A 24643-nucleotide genomic window follows, 5' to 3' on the forward strand; every position below is an offset into this window, starting at 1 on the left:
TATTTATATATTTTATATTTATTATATGTTTGATTTGTATTTATTGTTTACTGTATTATGTTTTTGTTATTTATTTTATTTATAAAATATAAATTATATTAAATTAAATTATAAATTACATATAAAAACAATGTCTACGTTAAAAACAGAACAGATAGAGATGGGAGTATAGTTCGCACGCGTTACTCACGAACAGAAAAAATTAGAGTTGCCTTACTTGGCGAAAAGAAATGGGATTTTGATGTTGCCAGACCCAGACTTTGAGAGTAGAGATATCTGTAAAAATTCTATGTTGTAAAATTGTAACTAAACGCAGTAAAAAGAATTGTAAGTCATTAATCAATTGATTTAGGTCATAGTTTATGTATAACCTCGAGTCAAGTGACGTGTGATAATAACAGAAACTATTGCCGAAAATAGGCAAGAAAAATTTGCCGACGCGACAACGCCACACACACACACACAGAGAGAGGCTTGCAAATGGCGGATGCGTTTTAAAGAAAGGAAAAAAAAAACTGCATATAAGTGATAAAAAAGTGTTGACGTTGCAACTGTAAAGACGGTCAAATAAAGGCTAAGAAGGCAAAGTAACAAAACCGTACTTTTCTAAAGTAAATGCATTGATCATTAATAAATGTGTGTGCGGCAAGTTATGTATGTGTGTGTGTGTTTATGAGTGCAGTGCATTTTGTTGTTTCGGTGTGCGACGCCCTTTGACTGCGCTGCTTTGTGCTGATTCTACAAGACACGAGTCTCAACTCGTTTTTAATGCAATTATTATTTGGTATTGTCAAATAGATCTAACCAATTAAGTGGCATACTTTCACTTCAAAACGAAAAAGGGACAGCTGAGACGAGACACACACATATCAAGAGAGAAGAAAATTAATTTATTTGATTTGCCAAGAACTTGTGCGCCGCCGTCTGGCCTGTCTACATACATTCATACATACATATGTCTCTGTCCTGTCCTTTCCTTTCCTTCCCTCCTCTCCTGCTTCCTTTTCCTTTGCTTTGTGCCGATTGTATCAACTAAGAAATAAACATAATTGATGTGCTTGGCCTCTATTTGTGTGTGTGTGTGTGTGTCACATTTTACACATTGTTGGCAACCAAAGGCTGACCTCACCACACACACACACAAACACACACCCTCTTACTCTGCCCACCCTATCACCATCATCCCGCAGCTTGCAGTCCGAATCATAAAAACAAATACAACCACAAATAATAAATGCATATGTATGTATGTTGGCCGCCTGTGTAGTAGTTGAATTTGTTGTTGTTGTAGTCTTACTCAGACTTGCTCCTTCATTCAGTATTTGACGATAAGGCCTTCACAATAATTCCTAGAAAAACCAATAAGCAAGAGAAACAACACAAAAAAAAACTTAAACTGCTTTGCAGACGTCAGCAATCAATAATCATTAATAGGCATCATTTTCAATTTGTGTATAGAAGCAGAGAACAAAAAAAAACCTACAAAATCAGACAAGTGAGTCAAAATATCTTGCTAAAAACGACATTCCTTTTAAACTACCAAAAAGCGAACTTGAAGTGATCCCACGCATATAAAAACTAAGATCAAACTATATCTCGGCAAGATTGCTCTCTTCCTACCTTTAGAAAAGAGAGAACTTTCTAAAATTAAAACACTTGCGCTGCCGCCTCTTTTTGTATGCTGAAAATAGTGAGGAGTTAAAAATGCATTTATGAATAAGAAAAAAAAAAACTATAATGAATGAGTGTATGGCTCATTATTAGAGTGGTAATTGGGCGAGAGCAAATGTAGAGGGTATGTATGTATGTCCGTTAGCCAGTTTTTGGGGAGACTAAGAGAAATTTCCATGAACACAACAAGTGTAAAGAGTATTATTGTTAATGTTGGCAGTTCTTAATTGAACATTGAGGTTAGTAAAGAGAACTACAAATTAGGCCAACTGTGTGCAACTGCCAAGCAGCAAGTGCTGCTGGTTGCAACCAGGGCAAACAGTAAATTTTTGCATGCCGTCAGACCACATAATTATTTATAGATTGTAATATTGATAATTGGCAGAGGAAAGAGATTTCTTGCTTTCACACAAATACACACACATATGTATGTACATACATACATACAAATTTCTCTTGCTCAGCATTGCTCTTCCGGTTGATGACCTTTACCGGCTTTTTTTTTTTATTATACTCTACTCTCTCGTCTCATGTGTTTGCGTTGAGCTGGACAACATCATAATGGCTGACTGTGCGTTTGTGTGTGTGTGTGTGGCAACTCATTGAAGCGTGGCCGGTGGGCAGTGCCAGTAGGAGGGGGAGGAAGAGAAGATAGTCTATCTCATGTACTTTTTATGTATTTTTAGCACAATTCCGAGAAATTCCATGAGCCTCCTCAAATTGACTTTCGATATCACAAAATTATGCCCAAAAATTAAATGTTAACACAAAATGTAAAGTGAACAAACAAACAAATATTTACACTGCTGTCAAAAACCATCACGAAAGAAAGTAAAACATCAAACAAAGCAAATAAAACGATCAATAAGAAGTTTGGAGCAATAAAAAATTATTTCATTTATCATTCATTTTCATTTCTAGACACTAGGCAACATGTCAAAACTTGTTTAAACGGACATTCTTATAATAAAATAACAATCTAATAATTATAGACTATAAAACTGGGACTTAAGACGATTCCCGTTTCGGTGTTTTTTTGTTGCTCAGTGTAATTATAGCTCTCACTAGACAGGTTTGACTGTAAAAAAAAAGATTCCCCAACTCTCACAATTGCCCGAGTATTTGTGTATGTGTTAGTTATAGCCAGAAACATGAGCGAAGCAGCAGCTCTCCGCCCTCTCTACGTTTCCCCCGCCTCTTCCCAGCTCCTAGTCACCCTCAATCTTCTTTGGCCTCTTCTTAGTTAACTAAACCAGAGAGCAACAACCTTGAATTGAATTTTTGTTGTTTGTTTTTTTCTTTCTGCAATTTGTGAATTCTTCCATGAGCGGGGAGCGCAAGCTTGAAACTCAGCGAAATTTCAAGTTCTAACTGTAAGTGTAGGGAGGGAGACAGAGAGAAAAAGAACTGTGGCAGCAGCAGCAGTTAGAGAGCATGGGAGTGTTAGAGAGACAAAGAGAGTAAGAGAGAGCTCCCAAGCTAAGCTCCATCCATTTGGTCGGAGCTGACTCTGGCTGGCTGGCTCTTGATGATGAGGCCACCTTAGTGTCATTTCACTCGCTTTGTGTCCAGTTAGTTAGTCTTTCGTTTGCTCTCTGTCCAAAGCGGCGACGTCTCTTGGTGGTGTCTCGTTTTAAAGAAGATATTTAATTCCACAATTGAAATTTTTATTCAATTTGCATACGTGTACGTCAGAGTTTCCCCACCCCCGCCATCAGCATTCCTTTTCTTTTCTTCATTTGCGCGTGTGTTTGTATGTGTGTGTAAGAGGGGGAGTAAAAAAATACATACATATGTATGTATGTTTTCCATTTTGTTTCTGCCAACATTTAGCATTTGCGTCAAGCCAAGTTTTTTGTTTAAATTTCTTTCAAGTTTACTTACAGCTGCAAATTTTTTTTTGAATATCTTTGCCTAATAAGCAAATATAAAAAAATATCTGGAAACCTGAGAATGATACATATATTTTCGATATGGAAACTCTCAGCTGCAAGTGCATTTGATTTATAATGTTAATATTTGTTGTTGTTTAGATCAGATAACAGATATCAACAGAAGAATTCTAATAATAGAGCCAATAACAAACTGCTCATATTCCCATTCACCGGCCGGTAAGGCCTGATAAGCACGTACATTTATGTATGTGTGTGTGTGTGTGAACACAAGTCCAATACAACAAAGAAACTTTCGAACTGACAAATATAATTGCTTTTGAATGTTGTTCATTGATCTTGTGTTTAGTAATAAAAAATTGTTGTTCGTTAATTGAACTCTTATACATAAAAAAAAAGTCACACTAATTGTCAGGCACCACGTCATCAAATTAGCTGCTACAGAACAAACACAAAAACACCAGAAACCTTAAACTAAATGTCTTGATAACTCAAAGCGGAAACCGACTGCGTCGGCTAAGCGACATTTGTGTACTCTTAAAATTTTTCTAAACTGTTTTCTACTCTCCTTCAATAAAAAGTTGTAATAGTCAGAAAGCGAAAAATAATGTTTAGATTAAATATGATTATGTTCTTTAAAAAACTTTAGTAAATTTCTAAATTGTAGTGGAAAAATTATTTTACCACTTTCCATCGAAATAACCTAAAATAAAAGTTCAGAAACTGAAATAAATTTATGGCCATAAGTACTTCGCTTTTCAAACAGCAACGATTATTATTGAATGAACTCTCGTCTTGGACATACACAAGATATTTTTGAAATAATATTTTTGCATGCCAAAAGAACTTAAATTAAAGAACAGAAACTTTCCACGTGTCACATTATTCATTGTCTTTTAAAGCATTGCATATAGGACTTATCGACAGAAAGAGACAGGCAAAGTGATAAGCCTTGATTAAAAGTATATAGAACACGGGTAGTACCCAATGACCTCAATTCCCTTAAATGTCTTGTGACTAAGAGTATCAACAATTACTAAAAGATAATCATAATCAACTTGTATTATTCTTATTCTCTTTGCAGTACCTTGAAATTAGTGGAAGGACAACCCAGAAGTTAAGAAAGAGCTCACACTCACACGGCTTTTTCGTTCAAGATATGCAAATATGGATTTCCACATTCTGATTGTCATCGGCTGTGTGCTTAGCGCTTCAGTTCTCTCATTTTTGTTTATCAATAAGATCTTTAGACGCAAAACCTTTGAGGAAGTTGTGGCCGAGAAACGTGCCCTTAGTGCTAATCTCTATAAGGCAGGTGGCGGCGGTGGTGCTGGCTCCAAGAAACCCAAGAAAAAGGAATTGAAACGTGAGAAGAAGCAACGCCAACGTGAACAGCAAAAGCCAGATGCCAGTAATAATGAGGCCGATGAAGATTATTCCGATGGCCAATCCGAGGGTCAGGCTTCGGTAGAAGATGATGCTGCTGCCGTAGTATTGCCTGGATTGTCTAAGCAACATGTGGAATTTGAGCCAGATGCTGAGATATTGACTGAAAACCGCAGATCTAGCAATGCCGAAAAGGAGAATCAACCAACGGTGGCAGCTGGTAAAAAAGGAAAGAAGGACAAGCGTAATGGATCCAAGGGCAGTGGAGCTAGTTCTGTGGCTGGAATTTTGGTAAATAAAAATGAGGCAGTTGCCGTTAAGTTGGCAGCAGCCCCAGCAACCAATGGAGAGGAGACAGCTACACCATCCTTAAATAATTTCGAGGTGCGAGCTCCCAAGGATGTTGTTGAATTGAAGAAGCAAGAGCAAAAAGAACGCAAAGAGGATAACAACAAACAGCAAGCTCAAAAGAAGAACGGATCAGTGACCAAAAAGGAGAAATCCATTGAATTGGATGCTTCCGCTCCGGCTTCAACTGCATCCGTAGCTCCTGCTGTGCCCGTTCAAGTTACCAAGCAAATCAATAAGCAACAACAACAAACTGGATCACCCAAAACCCAGCATAATCAGACAAACAACAAGACCAAACAGCAGCAGCAGCACAACAACAAGCAAAAGCATAAGGAATCCCTTACAGCCAAGGATTTAGCCCAGGCTCTCGATAAACTTGCCGAACATCAGAATCAATCTTTTGGTGTCTCTGCCTTGATGAATGTATTTGCCCGCACCGAATTGAACCGCTCCGAAATACAAATACTCATTGATTATTTGCTAAACAAGCAACAGGACATGCCCGCTTCGCATGCTGAATGGTCCGATGACATCTGCCAGAAGCTCAAGCGTCAACTTGAGGAAAAGGAGAAACTATTGGCCGAGGAGCAAGAAGCTTCTATTGGCATTCAGGCGAAATTGCGTGAATTGCGACAGGAGGTTAACACGGAACGTGCCCAGATGCATGCACGCACTCAGGCCTATAACGACAAACTCCAGAGCAAGGAACAGGAGCTATCGGCTCTCAATCAGGAATTGGCCAATGCCAATGACAAGTTGACAATCGAACGTCAACAGTTCCAGGTGACTTTTTGTCTATTGTCTAAGAGAGTTCCAAATTACAATTAATTTCTCAATTCCAATTTATTTCAGGCCGTGCTCCGTGAAAAACAAGCTAGCACCGATCTATTGCCCCAGTTGCAACGCCTTCAGCAGGATCTTGCCCACAAGGAGAAATGCTTAAGCGAGATGACCGCTTTTGTCACTTCCGAGTCAGAAAAGAAGAACGAAATCATTCAGTCGCAAACTCAGCGTATATTGTCCCTGGAGCAACAGTGCGAGGAGCTAGAGGTGCGTCAGAACAATAGCATCTTTGAGCTGGAGCAGCGCAAACAATTGGAAACTGAGAATTCTGAACTCAAAGTGGAGCGCTGCAATCTGCACAACGCTTTGGAGTCTGCCCAATCGGAACTGAAACGTGTCTGCAACTCGGAGTTACAAGAACTGCGCCAGCAAATTGCTGCTTTGGAGACCAACAATGAGAATCTAACTCAGCAATTGAATCAGGCCAATAGTAATGCCGTCCAGGCGACGGCCGCGCAATCGGAACAGGCCCAAGTCCAATCCGAGGCGTTGGTCCAAAAGCAAAATGAACTGAGTTCCCTGCAAGCTAAACTCAGTTCCCTTAATGATGATAAGGCCGAGCAGCAGCAATTGGCCAGTACATTGCAGTCCCAGTTAAAGGAGGCGCAAGAAAAGGCCGAACAGTTGCAGGCCAATGAGCGCCAACTGGAGCAGGAATTGCAAGAGCAGCGTGAAAAGAATAATGTAAGAAATCAATAACCAAACCATTTGCATTTCGATGTGATACATTAACCATTTCTCACATTCGAGAGAGAGAATTGTTTTCATTCGATATTTCACACGATATTTCCGTAACCCTCTACTAATTGCTCCGTATTTGTGTTTCGTCAGGATGTTCGTTTGAAAAATTGGAAGTTGATTGAAGCGTTGCAAAATGCCGAAGCAACGACAGCAAAGACGAAAGCAAATACAGCGCAATCCTTAGGCGTAAGTGCATGATTCGAAAGTAAATTTCCCCAAATGTTACTCGATGGCATTGCAATCTTTTGCTTTACCCAAAGAAATTGTGTGTAAGATAATGCAACTTTAATAAACTTTTTGTTCTTTGTTTTGCTTTTGCTTTTCTAGCAACAACAGAAACAGTTGCAGCAGCAACAGCAGCAGCAACAAAAGGCTGCCTCCGATACAAATGGCGGAGCAGTAAAATCCTCATCATCATCATCCTCCAGTGCAGTAAAATCGGAACAGCAGCGTATACGTGAGCTGTACCAGCGTTTATATCCAGATGCTGTTAAACTGTTAGCGGCCACCGCATTGAATGCATCCTTCGATGAGTGGATAGAGCAGGTTCTGTCCACACACATTAAGCAGCAGCAAGAGAAGGAGAAGCAGACAACGCTGAGCAGTAGTCATAAGTCCACACAATCAAACAACAGCAACAATATTAGCAATAACCATAGTACCACAACCACCACCAACCCAATTAGTAGCAATAATAGTAGTTTGAATAGCAAATCATCCACTGAGCAGCTGGAGCTGCACAAACAGAATCTACAATTGCGTACGTGCAATGATAAGCTCACACAGTTGGTCACAAAAACGGTAAGAATATAAAAAACTCCTTTCTTAAAATCTCAGTTCATATGCTAATTCAATGCTGATTATATAGACCAACACTTTAGTGGATTTGGAGCAGCGTGCACGCGAACAGGATGAACATTGGCGTAGCATTGTTAGCCAAAAGGAGGAGCTTATTACCAAGCTACAGCAGCATGCCTCGAATGGCGAACAAGTAAGCATTTTCTATTGACCAATTGACAAGTCCGACAAATATTCTAATGTGTGTTTATTTTTCTAGGACATTTAATGTCGCCGTTTTAGAGTAAACGAGTAAACGCTGCTCAGAAGAACCACAACGATAATTTACCACAAAACGTTTGTCCAAAACTTCCAACAACACAATAGTAAAAACAAAAAACTTTGGCAAACAACCATAACAACAACAACATTTCTAACAATCTATTAAGTTTAAAGTGAATTATTATGTATGAAATAACAAACAAAACACAGTAATATATGAGAAGATGAGAGAGAGAGTAAGAAATGAAATACGAAACATGCCCAACAACAACAACAACAGCAACATTTATTATTTTAAAGTAGCAAAAAAGTAATATGAAAATGCTTTAAAACATTATATTATAAACAAAACAAAAAAAGAAGCAAACAAAAAGGAAACTTGTGCAATGTTGAACCATAAAAGAAAAACAAAAAAAAAAAAAAAACGAAGAAAAAAGGCCAAGCATTATTGCTAGCGATTAAAATGCATGACTGTCTGTACGTATCCCTCCTCTGCCTCTGATGTAAAGGAGGAAAAGCATATATTGATACAGCTCTTGGCATACATCCACATCCCTCCCTCCCTTTGATCATTGCTGCTGCTGCCGTTGCTACATACATATTAAATATATTCTTTCTATTTTTTTTATTATCAATTATTTATATATGATGTATGTATATCTTAAATATGCGTCTATTATTTGTGTTTAACTTGCATTTAAACCGCGCTACACAAAAACAATTCTATATATTATGTTAAGCAAATGAATTTATAACAAAAGCAAATTATAAATATTCAAACTACTTAAATTGCAAAAAAAAAAAAAAAAAAAAAACTAAAAACAAACGAAAAACTAAAAAAAAATATAAATCCAACCCAATTATAATATCATATATTTATGTATGTACGTGTATATGTAAGGCAAGTCTGAGAAATGAATTTTGCAATCTATGTATGTATACGTTTTTTGCATTCGGTGGACATTATCTGTGTTCTGAATTCCGTTTAGTAATCTTTTAAAACACAACAAGAAAAAAAAAAAACAACAAGAAGCTCTCGAACAGAAACGCAGTATCAAGTGTTAATTGAAGGTATTATAATGTAATTAAATCGAGAACAGATTCATAAAACCGATAAATTAGATTGTTTTTTATTTCGTTTTTGAGAGTAGCGCAAAAAAGAAAAGCAAAAGTATTCATGATGGAATCACAAATTTAAGCAGCAGCATGTTAAGAGTAAAGCAAATGGTTAGTTAACCCAACAACGGCAACGTTTAATTAAGCATTGATTAACAAATAAAAAAGAAAACAAAACTATTTTTATATAAAACAAAAAATTAAAGCGAATGGCAAACAAAACAAAAACAAAATGATGAACCGTATTTATAAGTAAACGCAAATTAACGCATTGCGGACAGAACGCCGCAAAAACCTGTGTGTCTGTGTCCTATGCATGTTGAATCCAATGCTAATTAGCAATTAATTGTCAAACTTGTTGCATAAAACAAACAAACACAAAAGAAAAATTAGGCAAACAACAAATTGAAAAGCCCCAGCCCCAAGACCCAGATTACGCCCTGCGCCCAAAGCAGGGAGCAGTTAACGCTCTCAGTTGGGTGGCTGGCAACTAAACTAAATAGCTGCATTATAAAGATTTATGACGTATAATTTATGATAAAAATGAGAACAATTAAATACACTCAACATATGGGAAAAATTATGAATGTAATTAGCTTTTTCATTTTTCTTTACAATTCCAAGCTTATAGAGTGAGACTTCAATAATAAATAATTGGACTTAACAAAAAAGAAACTTTAATCTAATTACAGGTAAGACTAACACTAACTATTGTTTATTGAGAACCAAATTCTGCAGTGGTATAACCATATGAAAAGGATACTTTAACAAATCAGCGCATGTGGGTCGTTTCTTGGGATCCAGTTGCAAGCATACTTTGGCCATCTGTTATACAAAAAATATACATATATGGTATATATGTATATCAAACGTACATATCAATCGACACTCACCTGAACCAGCATGATGGGATAGTAGGATGGTATTTCTGGATATTCGATATTCGATGGACTAGTGATAGCATTTATTTTGGCATATATATTTCGTATATGACCAAATGGCGTCTTTTGATATAATAGCAAATACAAAATACAGCCCAATGACCATACATCAGATTTTTTAGAGATCTTTATCTTGGGCTGATTACCGCCACGCATTGGACTATTGCCAGTGGAAATGTCTGTCAGGGCCTCTGGACTGATGTAGTTGAATGTGCCAGCTTGCGAGAATTTAATGATGCTCGTTGAGTCGACAGATATATTACTGGCAATGCCAAAATCAATTAGTTTCAAACGTCCATTAACCATTAGAAAATTGGCCGGCTTTAGATCCGAATGAATAACATCATTTTGATGAATATAATTAACTGCTTGCAGCATTTGATACAGAATGTTCATTAGATTATAGAGAGGCATTTTTGTTGTGTAGCTTTGTAGGATTTTGTTTAGATCACAATCACCCTTCTCCATGACCATATACAAGGTGGATTCCTGTGGCAGTAGTTGGCTAAAAAGAAAAGAGATTAAGTGTTAAAGGTGGTAGAGAAGATGGTGAATAAATGTTAAACTCACTAATCATATAGGGCAACTACGCAGATATTTCCCTGCAATTTTTCCAATAATTTTGTTTCATTTAGATAGCCTTTAACGACAATGGGATCACCCTGAAGATCGACCACCTTTAGGGCATACTCATTACCAGTGTCCTGACGCCGTGCCGAGTAGACAGAGCTTGAGCCACCACAACCCAATTTCTTAACTATAACGTACTCATGATCTTTAATTTTTAGTACATTCGAAGAGGATTTATTCGTCGTTGTAATTGCCGGTTCTTGCCCTCCAGTTGGTATTTCGATTTTCCCCGGTAGAGGATCCTCATTAAAAGCATTCTCCAGGGATTTCTTTGATCTAACAGGCAAAGAAACCTGTTTGACCAGCGGTTGCGCGGGTATATCTGGACTCTCGTTGATTGTGTCACACAAGGAGAATGTCATGCTATCACTGGGAAATGGTGCCGCACGACTAACAGTCATCGGTGTCTGGAACAGAACCTTTTGCGCACGAAACTCGTTGGTTTTTTGGTTTGTGTTGTTGTTACTGTTTGCCGTTTGTGGTCCTCTCACTGAAAAGCTTACAGACCGCACCTGTGGAGTTACAAAATCTGTCTCGGGTTTGGTCTCGCACTTGAGGGTTACAGCTTTTGTTGCTGCTGCTGAAGGAGCACAACGTAATGGAGTTTCCTGATCAATGGCTTTGTGCCGTTCGGCAATTGTATGTAGAGTTGTTGGAGGAAGTTTATTCACAGATATTATCGCCTGCTGGGAGTCCAAACCAGGAGTCTTTTGACTGGCACTACAATCGATACCCATCTGCCCAAATCGACCAAGAAACGACAAATTGGATTCTGTTTGCTTTACATCGACTGCTTTGGCAGGGATACTGTTGCCGCTGGTGCTACCCGTAAGATCGTGTGTCGGGCTTAAGACAAACGAATCATTTAATATGGCACAATTCAAGTTGTGGCTGCTCTTAAAGACCTCGTCATCTTCATCGCTGCTTGAGTACATCGTAAGTTCAGCAGTGCGTCGTGGTCTGTCATAGATGGTAGGAAAGGTGGATGAATCAAAAGTATATCCATATTGTAGTAACAAAAATAACCTACAGATAATCCGTGGATTCCAGTATCTGTCCATCATTTTCATTATTGTTTACATTTATTTGAGTACTGGCAGCCGCTACAGGAGCAGCTGCCGCGGCTGCGCCCCCGAATTTAGCATCAAGTGGTTTTCTCTTTTTAAGCTTGTAGGGAGTGTTGAAATCATCGTCTGAATCTGAATCTGCATGCGTTGCTAATATATCCGTAACTCTTCGAGGTAAAGATGAACTCATTTATGATACTTTTCTTAGTATTATTATTAGACAAAAGAAAATGGCCAAGAATCTTTAAATTCGGAATTTAGTGTTGGTAAGACAAGCGGGCAAAATTTGCGGCTTTGTGCACTAGGGCAACCCTAGACCGCTCATCACGTCTGTTCACAATATTTTGGTGATACTTTGTCTCGGAGTATGGCAGCCCTATTTTGGTGATCCGGCGAGAGGCAAAAATTTACGGCGAGAGGGCAAGAATTTACGGCGAGAGATTTACGGCGAGAGGGCAAGAATTTACGGCGAGAGAGCAAAAATTTACGGCGAGAGGGCGAGAGATTTACGGCGAAGTTGCGGCAAATTATAATCCGCCGCCGCCGACTGTACCGCTTTATAACCGCTCGCTCGTGGTAAATAAATTTTAAAGTTAATAAATTAAGGTAAACAAAGATATAAGCCTTACCCGCAACACACACGTCACATCTCCACATCCCACTATGTCGAGCGTGCCAAAGCGACAAAAGCTGGATGGAGCCGAGGCAAATACATCTGCCGGTCCCAATGAGGAGGAGTCGGAGGCACTGGAACAAATCGATGCCTGCCAAAATGAAATTGATGCTCTCAACGAGAAGGCCAGCGAGGAGATCCTCAAGGTCGAGCAGAAATACAACAAATTGCGGAAACCATGCTACGAGAAGCGCAGCGAGCTGGTCAAGAGAATTCCCAATTTCTGGGTGACATCGGTGAGTATTACAGAGTAATAGCATCAGGCCAATGATGGGCATTTCTCCGGCCATTTTATGCATTGACCATGTTTACGCTTTTCTTGTGTATTTTTAAATGCAGTGCTGGTTTCCCCAAAGAGGAAATAGAAAAGTGAAAATTTAATTGATTTTTGTTCCAAGAATTTTTCTCTATTCGAGAAACATTTTTTTTCTTGTTCATCTTTGCCGCCACCGCCGTTGCGGCCGCCGTTTTTGTATGCGTGTGCGTGGGAGAGTTATCGATAGTGTGTTTTTTTTGTCTACTGGAAAATTAAATATTGCTTGTAATTAACATTTAATTCTAACCTTATGAAAAGAACTCTGTTTAGATGGAAATCAAGTGTCTTTGGGTCACTTGAGGATTTCTCATTTTGTCCGTTATCATGGTGGACTAACTGAAGACCCCATCGTGTTATCGATTTGCTTGTGCATATATTTTTTTGTTGAAAATGCCGGCCATGTTTTTGAGTTCCCCCCTCTCACTCAGTGTCTCTCTCTCTCCTGGTGTCACTCTCCTTGGTCTCCATAAATTAACCCTCGCCATTTATCTGCAGTTTATCAACCACCCGCAAGTATCTGGAATTCTGGACGAAGAGGAGGAGGAATGCTTGCACGCTCTAAACAAATTGGAGGTGGAGGAATTCGAGGATATCAAATCTGGCTATCGAATCAATTTCCACTTCGATGAGAATCCATACTTTGAAAACAAGGTGCTCACCAAAGAGTTCCATTTAAATTCAGCGGGTAAGTGAAGGTGGCAAAGCTTTTCCTTTGGATAAACGTATGCTAACTATTTGAATTATTCTTGTTGTAACAGCAGCTTCTGAAAATGGTGATTGGCCGGCGTCGACTAGCACACCCATACAATGGAAGGAGGGTAAAAATCTACTTAAACAGTTACTGACGAAACCCTATGCCAACAAGAAGAAGCGCAATTCGGAATACAAAACCTTCTTCGATTGGTTCTCGGACAACACTGATCCGGTTAATGATGAAATTGCTGAGCTGATCAAAGATGATCTTTGGCCAAATCCACTGCAGTATTATCTGGTACCTGATATTGACGTGGAGCCCGAGGAAGAGGAGGAGAATGATGATGATAACGATGAGGAAGCCTTCGATGATGAAGATGGCGAAGACGGCGAAGGTGATGAGGATGATGAGGACGAAGGTGGCGATTGAAGCAAACTGCAATCCTGGCGAATATAGTTCGCAAATCTTTTTTACAGATGACAAGTAAAATCATATATATGTATGTATATGCGCATTGAGTTTATTCCCAAAAAAAGAGAATTCAAAGTGTGTGTGTTACCGCAAGCAAAAAAACAATTATACATAATACTAGTTATTTTCTGTGGCAAAACATAAAAATCTTCACTAGACAGTTTTAAGTTTCGCTTTAAGTATACACTCATTTATATATTCAGAATACAAGAAAGTAAGAAAAAAGTGACTACACCACCATCTATAGAAAAGATAAAACTATAAACGTTTTTTAGAACTACAAATAAAAATGAATCTGTAAGAAATTTAAATTAACCTTGGATCGTTACTTTCTCGTGTTGAATTGTAAATAAATCGATAGACCGATAAAGTCGACAATTGGTCGAAGTATCGAAATACCGCCCTGCAGGTCGCAGCTGTAAGTTTGTAAGCTGAAAAATTCTACGGACTAAGATGGCCTGTGTTAACAAATTGGCAATTTTGGTACGTTTTCTGATTAATTATTAGTAAAACAAGTTAAATCCGGTGAATATTTGGCCAACGGAGCCAATGTCAAATGCATAAGTGAATCAAATCCGTAACCTGGTGATGGACAATTATCTAACACGGATTTGTTGGTTATGTAATTTGCAATAACCAAAAGTTGCAATTTGAGTTTTAAAGAAATCAATAAACGCAATTAATTAATCACTTCGACATACATTTACAGAGCCGCACTCTCAGCTCCGCTGCCCAGCAGACGGTCAAACCACCAGTTCAGGTCTTTGGACTCGAGGGCCGATATGCCACCGCCTTGTATTCGGCTGCTTCTAAACTGAGCCAGCTGGATCAAGTGGAGAAGGATTTGACTGCTCTCCAGGCCACTATTAGGAGTGATAAGAAGCTGCGCGAATATGTGACCAGCCCAATTATCAACAAAAAGGTCATGGCCACAGCTCTAAAGGAGGCATCGACTAAGCTGAATTTTGCCCCAGCCACAGCCAATCTTTTGGGTCTGTTGGCCGATAATGGTCGCTTGAAGAAGCTGGATACTGTTATCAATGCCTACAAGACCATCATGGCTGCCCATCGTGGTGAGGTTGTCTGCGAGGTTGTCACTGCCAAGCCTCTGGATGCCGCCCAGAGCAAACAGCTGGAGGGTGCTCTCAAGGTAATACGATTTGAAAGATTCTTGACATTGGAGACTAATTTCTTTTTCTTTAGTCCTTCCTGAAGGGCAACGAATCGTTGAAGATTACCTCTCGAGTCGATCCCAGCATTATTGGTGGTCTGATTGTTTCCATTGGCGATAAATATGTTGACATGAGCATTGCCAGCAAAGTGAAGCTGTACACAGATGTCATTCAATCTGCTGCCTAAAATGGTTGAGATCTGGAAAAACAAACAAACAGTTTTTGAAACATTATCTTGCAATAGCGAATAAATTACCAACAACTCCAATTCTATCTTTACTGTTCCCAAAATCCCCAACCCCGTAAAGAAATTACCAACTTTGGGCAAGCATTTGCATATAAAAACAATCTATTTGTGATTACTAATATAAGGACAAATAGGTGGTGCGCCCCCACTTATTTCGGGCTTTTGCTGGCGGAGGGTTTTCATTGCGGAGTATTTGATTTCCTCCTTGGCGTAGAATGTTCTTGTAGAATGTTGTGTTGGGTTAGCAAATTCTCCAGCTCATTGATACGAGCTTTTTGATCGGCAATAACTTGATTATACTTAGCCACTGCCCGCGGGTCCTGCCAGTTGCCATCCGCCAATTCCTCGGGTAGAGAACTCAAAGCATCAATACCAGATGCAGCGTTATTCGCATCTGTCTCTTGCGGCTGAGTTGAAATGCGTGGCTTGACGTGATTTGGACAGTTCCATAAATCCATGTCAAAGAGACAATGTTGACAGTCGCAGGGACAAGGATCTATATCATGCAGACCCTTGCCAAGCACTAGTACATCCGCGCAATTTGTATCGTCTTGTTCGTTGGTCTCTTTGTCAGCTTCCTCAGTGGCCTTGGGATCAGTGGTGGGAGCACGACAGACTGAATAATTGGGTAAATCGATATCTGGAAAAATGGCACGTTCATTTTTTCTCGTCAGATCTGATTCAAGGAAACAGATTTCTGTGAGGGGAGATGGTTGGAAAGTCTCTGGACAAATCATCTCAATACACTCTTCGGCATCTTCTTCTTGGCCATAGCTCCCCATAATAAGAACATTAACAGAATTGGGATTTTTACGTACTTTTATTTCTTTCTTCTTACTCTTTGGTTGAGCGCTCTTTGGAGGAGTCTGTTCAAAAATATTGGCGGGAATACAAACAGTTGGCTGAACGACAATATTACGGGATGTAGTGGTTCCGCACTCGCAGGTCTCAGCAGCTGCTTGTCGACGTTTTTCAGCCCGATGAACCTGTGATGGACACTGAAAAGTTTTATCCTGATTTGGAACACTAATATAGCATTGACAGCATTGGTTCTGCTGCTGTATGGGTCTTGGCTGCTGCAGTTGCTGTTCTTGATTATGCATTTTTTCCAATTGCTTGCCTAAAAGGGGGCAGTGGCAATCGTATATTTGCTGAGCATATCGCGAAGATTGACCATTTAAGGCATCTATTTCTGTTCCTGTTTCCGAAAATTGATTCCAATTTGGCTGATGTAGTTGTTGTTGGCGGCTTTGTTGATTATACCAAGCGGGAGCAACTTTGTAGTTCATTGCCTCAACGGGATTGTATTGAAAAGGTGGTCTTGGAATTTGCGTAGTGCCTGGACAGTGGAAGACATTCACAGGCGGCTGTAGATCTTCCTGAGAGCGTCTAGATGGACTCTTCCTTTCCTTTCTTCGGCGGGGTTTTTGTGCCTTTGGTTTTGTTGCCTCCATAATTGGGCAACAACAACGCATTGGACGCTGCGGCCTTTGATTGGGATCACCCTCGGTCAAACTGACACTTGGTCGCTTGTCCATTACATCATTGGAGACAATATCGTTGGGTTCACGGATCGGAGTTGGCATACCACCCACATTTCTTTCCTTGACCTCTACTATGTGCTCATTCGCGGTATCGTCTTGTTCCTCGACTGCTTCCAGATGTTTTTGGCAAACACATGCATGTTTGCGTAAAGTTCCTGCTGGCACATTAAACGAATAAAGATTGGCCCAATCCTGCCATTTACGGGCCTCAGTCAAGGTGCGTGGATAGACATAGAAGCCACTTGGTTCTTGACCGCAAATTATACAACGACGTTGCATTTTGAAATAATCGCCCCAATCATTTCCAGGACGCAAACACAAACTCTGTGGGGGCGCACAACAGTTAAAATTTTGAATTTCAACGCACTGATAATTTGATATTTGTTATCGATAATTCGGCCTGCTGCAAGCCAATTTGAGTGCGAGGCGAGATACACTGAGCACAAAGTCTGTTGACCTGTTGAATATTTATATTGTCACTTAAATTGGTCAGCTATTTAAATATTTCTTAATGAATCTGTTTAGATGTACATATGTACATGGACACATATCTCAGTGCAGACCAACATACAGTTTTTTAAAGTGTATTCTTGGACCGGAGCAGATGGTAATATATCGAGCCTTTGCCCATCACTAAGTGTTTAAGTTTTGTTTTTGTTTTCATCGTGAACGAACGCAGACGTGCGATAGGTCTGGCACAAAACAACTGTTGGTGTTCGGTTTAAATATAGTAGATGCAACGAACTTTGTGCTGTTTTTTTTTTATTCTATTTTTTTGTTTATTAAATTTTGTTCAGTTAATGACTAAGGATGAGCCTAGCTGTTGGTAATGATTCACTGTTCGACAATGCCTTCAAACAGGCAAACAATGGAGAGTGGGAAAAGGTATTAGCAATGATTGTCTTAGGATTTGGTAGTTTTATTTCGGGAATGCTACCTGCGATCATATCTGAACGAAATCGTTCGCGGTTTCCATTGGCCATCTCACTGCTACTTTGTTTTGGAGCAGGAGTTCTTTTAGCCACCGCCTTAGTTCATATTTTGCCTGAGGTAAGAGCTATATATTATAATCATTGTAAGTTAATAGACTCGCACAGGTGTAGATTTTCAACAGGTGAGAGAACAAATGAACTCAAAATTCGCGGAGGTGGCCATGTGTGGAGGATTCTTCATAATTTATTTTATTGACGAGTTTATACACTATTTCTTTGGTGAGGCAATCCAACATACCCACGGTCATAACCATGAATCATCGGCGTCAAGATCATGCGACTCTAATAGTTATGGTGCCATAAATGAGCGTGCTCCCTTGCTAGGCGGAACACACGCTTCAACAAGTTCACATCATCACCATGATGAGGGAAAGTAAGATTCTTAATCGTCAATTCAATGTTCATCCATAATTTATAACTAATTCTGCCCTTGTTAGCAATGGTTTTAGGACTTCCGCTTGCGATGAAGAACAAGTAGAAGTTGCAAATGCCAGCATTTGCCACACTATTCACACAGAACCGTGTGCCGAATCCATCACTGGTACCTTGGGCCTTTTAGCAGCCTTGTCCTTGCATTCGGCCATCGAGGGCCTGGCAATTGGAGTACAGAATTCGGCCACAAAGGTTTGTGTATTCTTGCCCTGACACACATGTCTGGTTTCTAATTCATAAGACCGATGATCGTTGATAAGCTGGCAAGCATTGCAATCTTGGGCAAACATTTGAATTAGAATTATAAGCTGCGATAAGCGAAATTCTCTCATAATCTCACATTTCTTTGCTAACAGGTACTTTTTCTGCTGGGTGCCGTTGCCTGTCACAAATTCGTTATGGGCTTTTGCCTGGGATTGACAGTCCGTATGAATGGCCAGTCAAGTCTTCGTTCGCAATTTATTGGCATTTCGGTGTTTGCTTTGGGCGCCGTTTGTGGTATTGGATTGGGAATGATTATTACAGATATACCCACAGGATGGTCAAAAACAACGTTGCCCATTATTCAAGCTTTAGCGGGTGGAACTCTTTTATATGTCACTGTCTGTGAAGTGATGCCACGAGAGAAGGCACGCTGGCATTCGAATAATCAGCGACGCTGGGCAGGATTTGCGCAGTTTTTTTCAGTTGCCATTGGCTTTGCCATCATGTGCATCATAAATTATTATCTAGCTGGTGCGTACATATACACATACATATCATACTTTTATCTCTTTAACCCCATTGTCTCGCCAAAATCTGTTGCTTTTTTAATGCTTTAAACATAATTTTTTTCCAGATGAATAACGATAGAAACGTGATAATCTCCTGCTAACAAATTGCGATTGCGTTGTGAATTTGTGTTTCTTTTTTTTTAATATTTGTTCTATGTTTAGTTTAAGTCGAATGCTATTATTTGTTTGCTTTTACGCTTAGATTAATGATTTTGTATGTTTATAATTTGAATATTCGTTTAAGTGATTTAATAATTATAAATGTACATACATATATATGTATTTAGAACTGCAACACTAAAGATTAAAAGGGAATTCTCGAGACAAATGAAAAACCCTTTCCCACCTTTGTGACAATTTCGGAACCCCCTCTACGCCTCTTAAAAAAAGCGTTGTTTATGGACAGACCCATTGATGATAAACTAGGTAGAAGCCATTTTGGTTAGTTGACCCAGAAAAGATGATCCATTAATCCCATTTCCGAATTGAAAGACTTGCTATATCAATATTATGTCTACATTTATATGTTGCATACTCCAAAAGTATCTCTAATTGTTGTTGTTTTCTTCTTTTGTTTGTTTTACCTATATATTTATATTTATATATAATAGATCTTACAATTTATATGGTAATCAAAAAAATATTTCTTCTTTCTAAATTCTCGTGGATCCATTCTGTTTTGCCTTTATCTCTTAATCATCCATAATATAATATATAATCAATTTGCTTTCATTTTAAACCGATTTAAAATGACATCACTACATATAACTAGTTTCTATGTATGTCTGGTGTATGTAATTAATATACATATACGTATAAATTTTACATACAAATTTATTAAGGACCTTTTTTGGGGCCTATCTTTTAGAGTATGTGGCTGCATGATGCGAATAATCAAAAATTTTGAATGCAAATTGCTTAAATTTTTGTAAGTTTTCGTGATAGTTGGTTTTGGTTGGTCTGATCCGTGTTTAGATCGGAAAGGATGAGATGATTCACGACGTCAGGACTTCATATATAGTATATAATATAGAAATATTCTTAAAATTAACTCCATATGTTTGATACAATCCGTGTTAACAATTTAATTTACAAAAGAAACCGAAAATTCATTCATCATCGTTATTATATATAAAAGATATACATTCACGTTCAATCGAAGAATCAAACTTAGAACATGAATAAATCTAGTAATTATAGTTCCTCCTTCGCCGCTGCACTAACCGCATTCTCGTCTTCTTCCTCATCTTCATCCACCCAATCGCTAATAAGACTCTTAACCTTGTCAACGTCGGACGTAGCCTCCACCTCCTCTGTTAGGGTTTTTGCTGTCGCTGTTTCCGTAGCAGCGGGCGACTTTACGCTCACGTTGTTATCTGCAACGGCGGCAACTACATCTTCTTCTGTCGCCGCTGCTGCCAAATCATCGATGCTTGGTTTGGCCTGCTCTTCTCTAGTCTCCTGGTCTGACGTAGCAGATATTTTATTTGCCTCTGACTCTTCTTCCGTGTTTGGTTTAACTTCATCCGTTTCTGGTGACAGTTCCGTGGCAGCCGTTATTGCTGTACCATCCACTTGTTCGACAGTTGTGGTTGCTGCGGCTATTGTCGTTTCTGGTTCCTCAGGAGATGGCTGCTTTTCTTCGTCAGTCTTCTCCGCCTGCGCCATTAATTCATCTAGCAATTCCTTACGTATATTCTCCGTTTCGAGATCTTCAACAGCAGCTTCGACTGCATTCGACTGTGGCTCCTGCGTTGGATCTTCTTTAATGAATTCCTCTTCAACACTATCATCTTCTCGTTTAATCTGAACAGTTTCTGCTTGCTTTGCCTCCAAGACATTGTTTGCTGGCGCATCCGTCTGCTCTGATTCCTGAGCAGGCTTAGCCACTTCAATTGGTGTACTGACAGCGGCGGTAGTATCTTTATCAATGCCTTTGTGTAGGGACTCCAGAGCCAAGTCAATGTCATCGGCCTCCTCCTGTTCCTGGTCCACTTCCATGGCGGCGGGAGCGGGCTCGTCTACTCTAATTTGTGTAGCTTCATCATCATTTGGCTGCTTGGCCATGGAACTGGCAACTTCAACTGCAATTTCTGCTGTGGCCGGTTTATCCGCCTCAGCGGCTTCAATAACCGCATCATCTTCCTCCTCATTTTCATCCTCACTCCAATCGCCCGTCAGCTCCTTGAGCTTTTCGCTAATGTCATCGGATCGTTTTTCATCCGTTTGCTTTGGCTGTAGGTCATAAAATCGTGTGTTATTAAGGATCAACATGGTTACGGAAACCGACAGACTTACCTCTTTGCTTTCCTCTTGTTCGGCTTCCATTTCCTGTTCGGATATCAAATTTTCTGCCCATTCTAAATTGTCCATAGACTCCTTGCTCTCATCAGCAACAGTTCTGCCTTCGCTTTTTTTGCTCTCTACCGAGTCTCCGGCAAGTTCATTATAGATCTGACTATCGTCGTATTCGTCTTCCTCGGTGCCAGCTTGGGATTTGTTGCCATCGGCCTCGCCCACTTCTCCTTCTTGGAGTTTTTCTTCTGCGGCCTCGGGTTCACTGAGTACCATGACAACACCACCGCTGGGAGCTCCGGCTTGCTGTTGATTTAGCTGCGATAGAATCTCTTTACGCTGTTCATCTGTCAATTCTACCTCATTGCCATCGGCACCAACAAATTTGACTTCCTGCTGCTCAATCTGCTCCAAATTTGCATCTAACTCCGATTGCTGCTGCTGCAATGGAATGGCGTGGGTTGTTGGCAAACTGATGTCCGACAATATGCGCACTTTTCCTTCATCCTGTTGCAATTCCTCTTGCTCTGTCTGCGACTCTTCTTCCTCGTCGACTTGCGAGCCGAGATATTCCTCATCGGTTTCATCAATTATGCCATCCTCAAGGGCCTGAGCCTTGTGCGAGTTCTTCATGTGTCGATAGAGTTGCAATTCCTGCTCGAATACCTTATTGCAGTAAATGCATTGCTGTTTCTCGTCATCTGTGTGGGACTCATTAATGTGCGCCTCCAGCTGATCCTTGGTGAGATACGATTGGTTGCATAAGACACAATCGGCAAACGTGTAGAGCAGGGATTTAATTTGATGTTCCGTCTGCATGTGGAAATGCAATTCCCGATTATTGGACGAACGCCAGCCACAATGTTCGCAGAGATTTGGATCAATAGTCTCTTTGTGTGTGTTGATAAGATGTCGTCGGAATCCTCGATACGATGGAATGCTGATAGGACGTCCATTGACGCCACAGCGTAGGCACAGCCAGGGACCTGAAATCAATCCAAATGCAAGATAAGTGGAGTAATTTAAGGATGCATAAACCTAAATTGTTACCTGTTGTATTCTCTGGTCCTTGCGCAATCAGAGCATGCATGGTTTTGCTATCAATGCGACGCTTTTGAGCTGGTGTGGAACTACTATGACCCAAAGTAGTGTTCGTAGCAGGAGCTGATACTGGAGTAGCTGGCTTCTGTTGCTGCTGCTGGACTTGGGACTCCCTCAGAGGCGCCTTAGGCTGTGTGGTAATCATGGGCGTGCTCTTGTCCGACTTAAACGACACATGCAGCTTCTTATGCGGCGATGTGGAAGATGTCGCCACGGGAGCTGGAGCTGGTGCGGCTGGAGCAGGGGCTGGTGTCGGTGAGGATTTCTCTATCGGACTGCTGGGCATTATTTTTAATTTTATATTCTTGTGGCCCTTAACTATGTGTGGATATTGACGCAAGACTTCGGCTATGATTTTTGTATGATTAAGCTTAGTATTGGACGAATCCTTGACTATAATTGTGGGTGTTTGACTGGGTGAATCCTGTTTAACTATAATGGTCGTGGTGCCCAATGTGGTCTGCTGTGACGTCGCAGTTGTTTGTTGTTGTTGCTGCTTCGATGTGGAAGGCTGCGGCGGCATATCATCATCATCATCGTCTCCAGCGTGCACATCATCGTAGGGCAATCCGCCATCATAATCCGGATCATGATCTCCATATTCGGCGGCTATTTGTTTGCGCATTCTCTGTTGCTCTGCAAATTCCTTGACCTCCTCGAGACTAAGCTTCTTCGACGGTGGCGACAATAGGCTCGGCTGGGCCGGTCGTTTGTTGTTATTGTATCCTTTCCGCAATTGCTCGAAAGGTGAAGTCACCTCCGGTTTAACGGTACGCTGCAGGCCTCCTCCAATTACGGGACGTTGCGTATTAATCTGGGGTCGCTGGTTCGGTGTGTTTACTATGCCACGGCTCTGTATTGATGGCACTTGACCTACCCTCGTTCCTGTTGTCACCTGCTGTTGTCCCGCATTGACATTACTTCCCGGGCCCACAACTGTGCGTCGCCTTACACCCTTAGGACTAGGTGGCTATAAAATTCAAAAATCTCTTAATTTCCATATACAGAGTGGAATATCCTCCTTCTTACTCACCCTCTGCTGTCGGTTAACATTTTCCATTGTGCGGCGGTGAGCCTCCAATAGTTTTAGCAAAACAGTCATATTCATCTCTTTCGCTGTACGCAACAGTTTGCCATACATTTTCAGCTCAAACTCGAGTGTACCGGTGTACATAAAGTTGACAATGGGCACCACAACATCTGCTTGAAATTCGTTGGGCATGATTAGGGCATCATCAATAATCTCACATGTCTGCTCCAGGACATTGAAATAGTCTGTGCAAGCACTCAGCACCAGACGATGGACCTTTAACTGTGAGTTATCCCGGAATTGTAGGGTCAGGTCACAATAGTCCGTTTTGTTGAAGAAATTTTGCAGTTTCTGGAGGAAGAAGACTCCCCAGTTATCCACCTTGACGGATTTCACTTCACCCATTTTCTAGGCCTGATCCTTTGCTGTGACTGATATTTGGTTTTATTATTGGAAAGCGCGCGCCCACCCCGTAGTTTTGCTTATGGGCGCAACTGTACTTGGGCAAGGGCAATAAGGGAGCAGGGATTGTATCGCAGTGTGCAGGTTATTTCAATTTAGTTCGCGCCACATAAATATAAAATGAGAAACAATTTAAAAACACCAACAATTATTTAAAAATATCAAAATTTCTTCACAAAATTCTTATTTTCTTGTTGTAGCAGTTAAGTGCAGCGCATCAATTGATTTTCAACAAACATTCATCAGGAATACAACTCTGGCACTGTTTATCGATAGTTTTGCGTACGACATGTGTATGTGTGTGTCTGCGTGTGTTTATGTGTGTGTTAGAGCGTCAGTAAAATATTTCTTTTTCTACTTTTGCACTATGTTTTCAGCGCCAACCTTTATGCAAGCGTATTATTTATCATTTTATTGCTTAGTTGTTTGCAACATTTTCAGCATCTTTCCACGGTATTCATAATTTCACAGCTTAAGGAAAAATCTACCGACTTTTGACCGAAAAGTTACTTATTACGGCATTTAAATATCACCTTAGGTATTTAAGATTCTTGGCGTTAGCGTTAAATCAATCTACACATACACTTAACTTTTATTGCACTTTATTTTTACTGTATAAATTTAATTTTTTCCCCCGGAGACCAAATTAGGGATGCTTGATAGCGGTTTCGATATTTCAATTTTACGCGAGCGGCCATATTTTTTTTCACTTATTGGTCTATCGAAATAATGTACTAACGCCTC

The 24643-nt window shown here is 40.1% G+C and overlaps 7 protein-coding genes across 12 annotated transcripts; 4 read left to right on the forward strand and 3 right to left on the reverse strand.

Moving 5' to 3' along the window:
* The first annotated feature begins 207 nt into the window (after positions 1-207).
* alt (aluminum tubes) lies at positions 208-9651 on the forward strand. 4 transcript variants are annotated; one of them, XM_068297767.1, is made up of 7 exons: positions 208-327; positions 4648-6083; positions 6153-6827; positions 6975-7070; positions 7212-7685; positions 7753-7875; positions 7942-9651. In XM_068297767.1, the coding sequence occupies exons 2-7, from the start codon at positions 4731-4733 to the stop codon at positions 7948-7950; spliced, it is 2730 nt and encodes a 909-aa protein (XP_068153868.1). In that variant the 5' UTR covers positions 208-327; positions 4648-4730; the 3' UTR covers positions 7951-9651. The 4 variants fall into 4 exon arrangements, with proteins under 4 accessions (XP_068153868.1, XP_068153871.1, XP_068153869.1 ...); XM_068297768.1 differs by lacking the exon at positions 208-327 and adding an exon at positions 458-611; XM_068297769.1 differs by lacking the exon at positions 208-327 and adding an exon at positions 3239-3357.
* Mps1 (Monopolar spindle 1) lies at positions 9629-11980 on the reverse strand. The gene is made up of 4 exons (XM_068297799.1): positions 11661-11980; positions 10571-11590; positions 9953-10505; positions 9629-9884 (listed from the first exon to the last, which is right to left on the reverse strand). Exons 1-4 carry the CDS (start codon positions 11885-11887, stop codon positions 9768-9770), a joined length of 1917 nt encoding a protein of 638 aa, XP_068153900.1. The 5' UTR covers positions 11888-11980; the 3' UTR covers positions 9629-9767.
* Positions 11981-12216: 236 nt separating this feature from the next.
* On the forward strand, positions 12217-14162 carry Set (NAP domain-containing protein SET). 2 transcript variants are annotated; one of them, XM_068297822.1, is made up of 3 exons: positions 12217-12606; positions 13182-13371; positions 13445-14162. In XM_068297822.1, exons 1-3 carry the CDS (start codon positions 12361-12363, stop codon positions 13807-13809), a joined length of 801 nt encoding a protein of 266 aa, XP_068153923.1. In that variant the 5' UTR covers positions 12217-12360; the 3' UTR covers positions 13810-14162. The 2 variants fall into 2 exon arrangements, with proteins under 2 accessions (XP_068153923.1, XP_068153924.1); XM_068297823.1 differs by having other exon boundaries at positions 12218-12606; positions 13448-14162.
* A 41-nt stretch (positions 14163-14203) lies between these two features.
* On the forward strand, positions 14204-15291 carry ATPsynO (ATP synthase subunit O, mitochondrial). Its single transcript, XM_068297830.1, has 3 exons — positions 14204-14334; positions 14561-15001; positions 15055-15291. Exons 1-3 carry the CDS (start codon positions 14305-14307, stop codon positions 15208-15210), a joined length of 627 nt encoding a protein of 208 aa, XP_068153931.1. The 5' UTR covers positions 14204-14304; the 3' UTR covers positions 15211-15291.
* A 63-nt stretch (positions 15292-15354) lies between these two features.
* LOC137582969 (uncharacterized) lies at positions 15355-17175 on the reverse strand. The gene has a single exon (XM_068297806.1). It carries the CDS (start codon positions 17091-17093, stop codon positions 15450-15452), a length of 1644 nt encoding a protein of 547 aa, XP_068153907.1. The 5' UTR covers positions 17094-17175; the 3' UTR covers positions 15355-15449.
* A 307-nt stretch (positions 17176-17482) lies between these two features.
* Positions 17483-19300, forward strand: Zip88E (Zinc/iron regulated transporter-related protein 88E). The gene is made up of 5 exons (XM_068297813.1): positions 17483-17864; positions 17929-18179; positions 18244-18430; positions 18595-18973; positions 19077-19300. The coding sequence occupies exons 1-5, from the start codon at positions 17625-17627 to the stop codon at positions 19082-19084; spliced, it is 1065 nt and encodes a 354-aa protein (XP_068153914.1). The 5' UTR covers positions 17483-17624; the 3' UTR covers positions 19085-19300.
* Positions 19301-19513: 213 nt separating this feature from the next.
* On the reverse strand, positions 19514-24584 carry Cp190 (centrosome-associated zinc finger protein CP190). 2 transcript variants are annotated; one of them, XM_068297765.1, is made up of 5 exons: positions 24433-24584; positions 23441-23931; positions 22357-23377; positions 21310-22292; positions 19514-21246 (listed from the first exon to the last, which is right to left on the reverse strand). In XM_068297765.1, exons 2-5 carry the CDS (start codon positions 23840-23842, stop codon positions 20206-20208), a joined length of 3447 nt encoding a protein of 1148 aa, XP_068153866.1. In that variant the 5' UTR covers positions 23843-23931; positions 24433-24584; the 3' UTR covers positions 19514-20205. The 2 variants fall into 2 exon arrangements, with proteins under 2 accessions (XP_068153866.1, XP_068153867.1); XM_068297766.1 differs by lacking the exon at positions 24433-24584 and adding an exon at positions 24284-24418.
* Positions 24585-24643: the final 59 nt, after the last annotated feature.

This window comes from Drosophila tropicalis, unplaced genomic scaffold, assembly GCF_018151085.1.
Source record: "Drosophila tropicalis isolate 14030-0801.00 unplaced genomic scaffold, ASM1815108v1 contig_859, whole genome shotgun sequence".
Lineage (NCBI taxonomy): Eukaryota > Metazoa > Arthropoda > Insecta > Diptera > Drosophilidae > Drosophila > Drosophila tropicalis.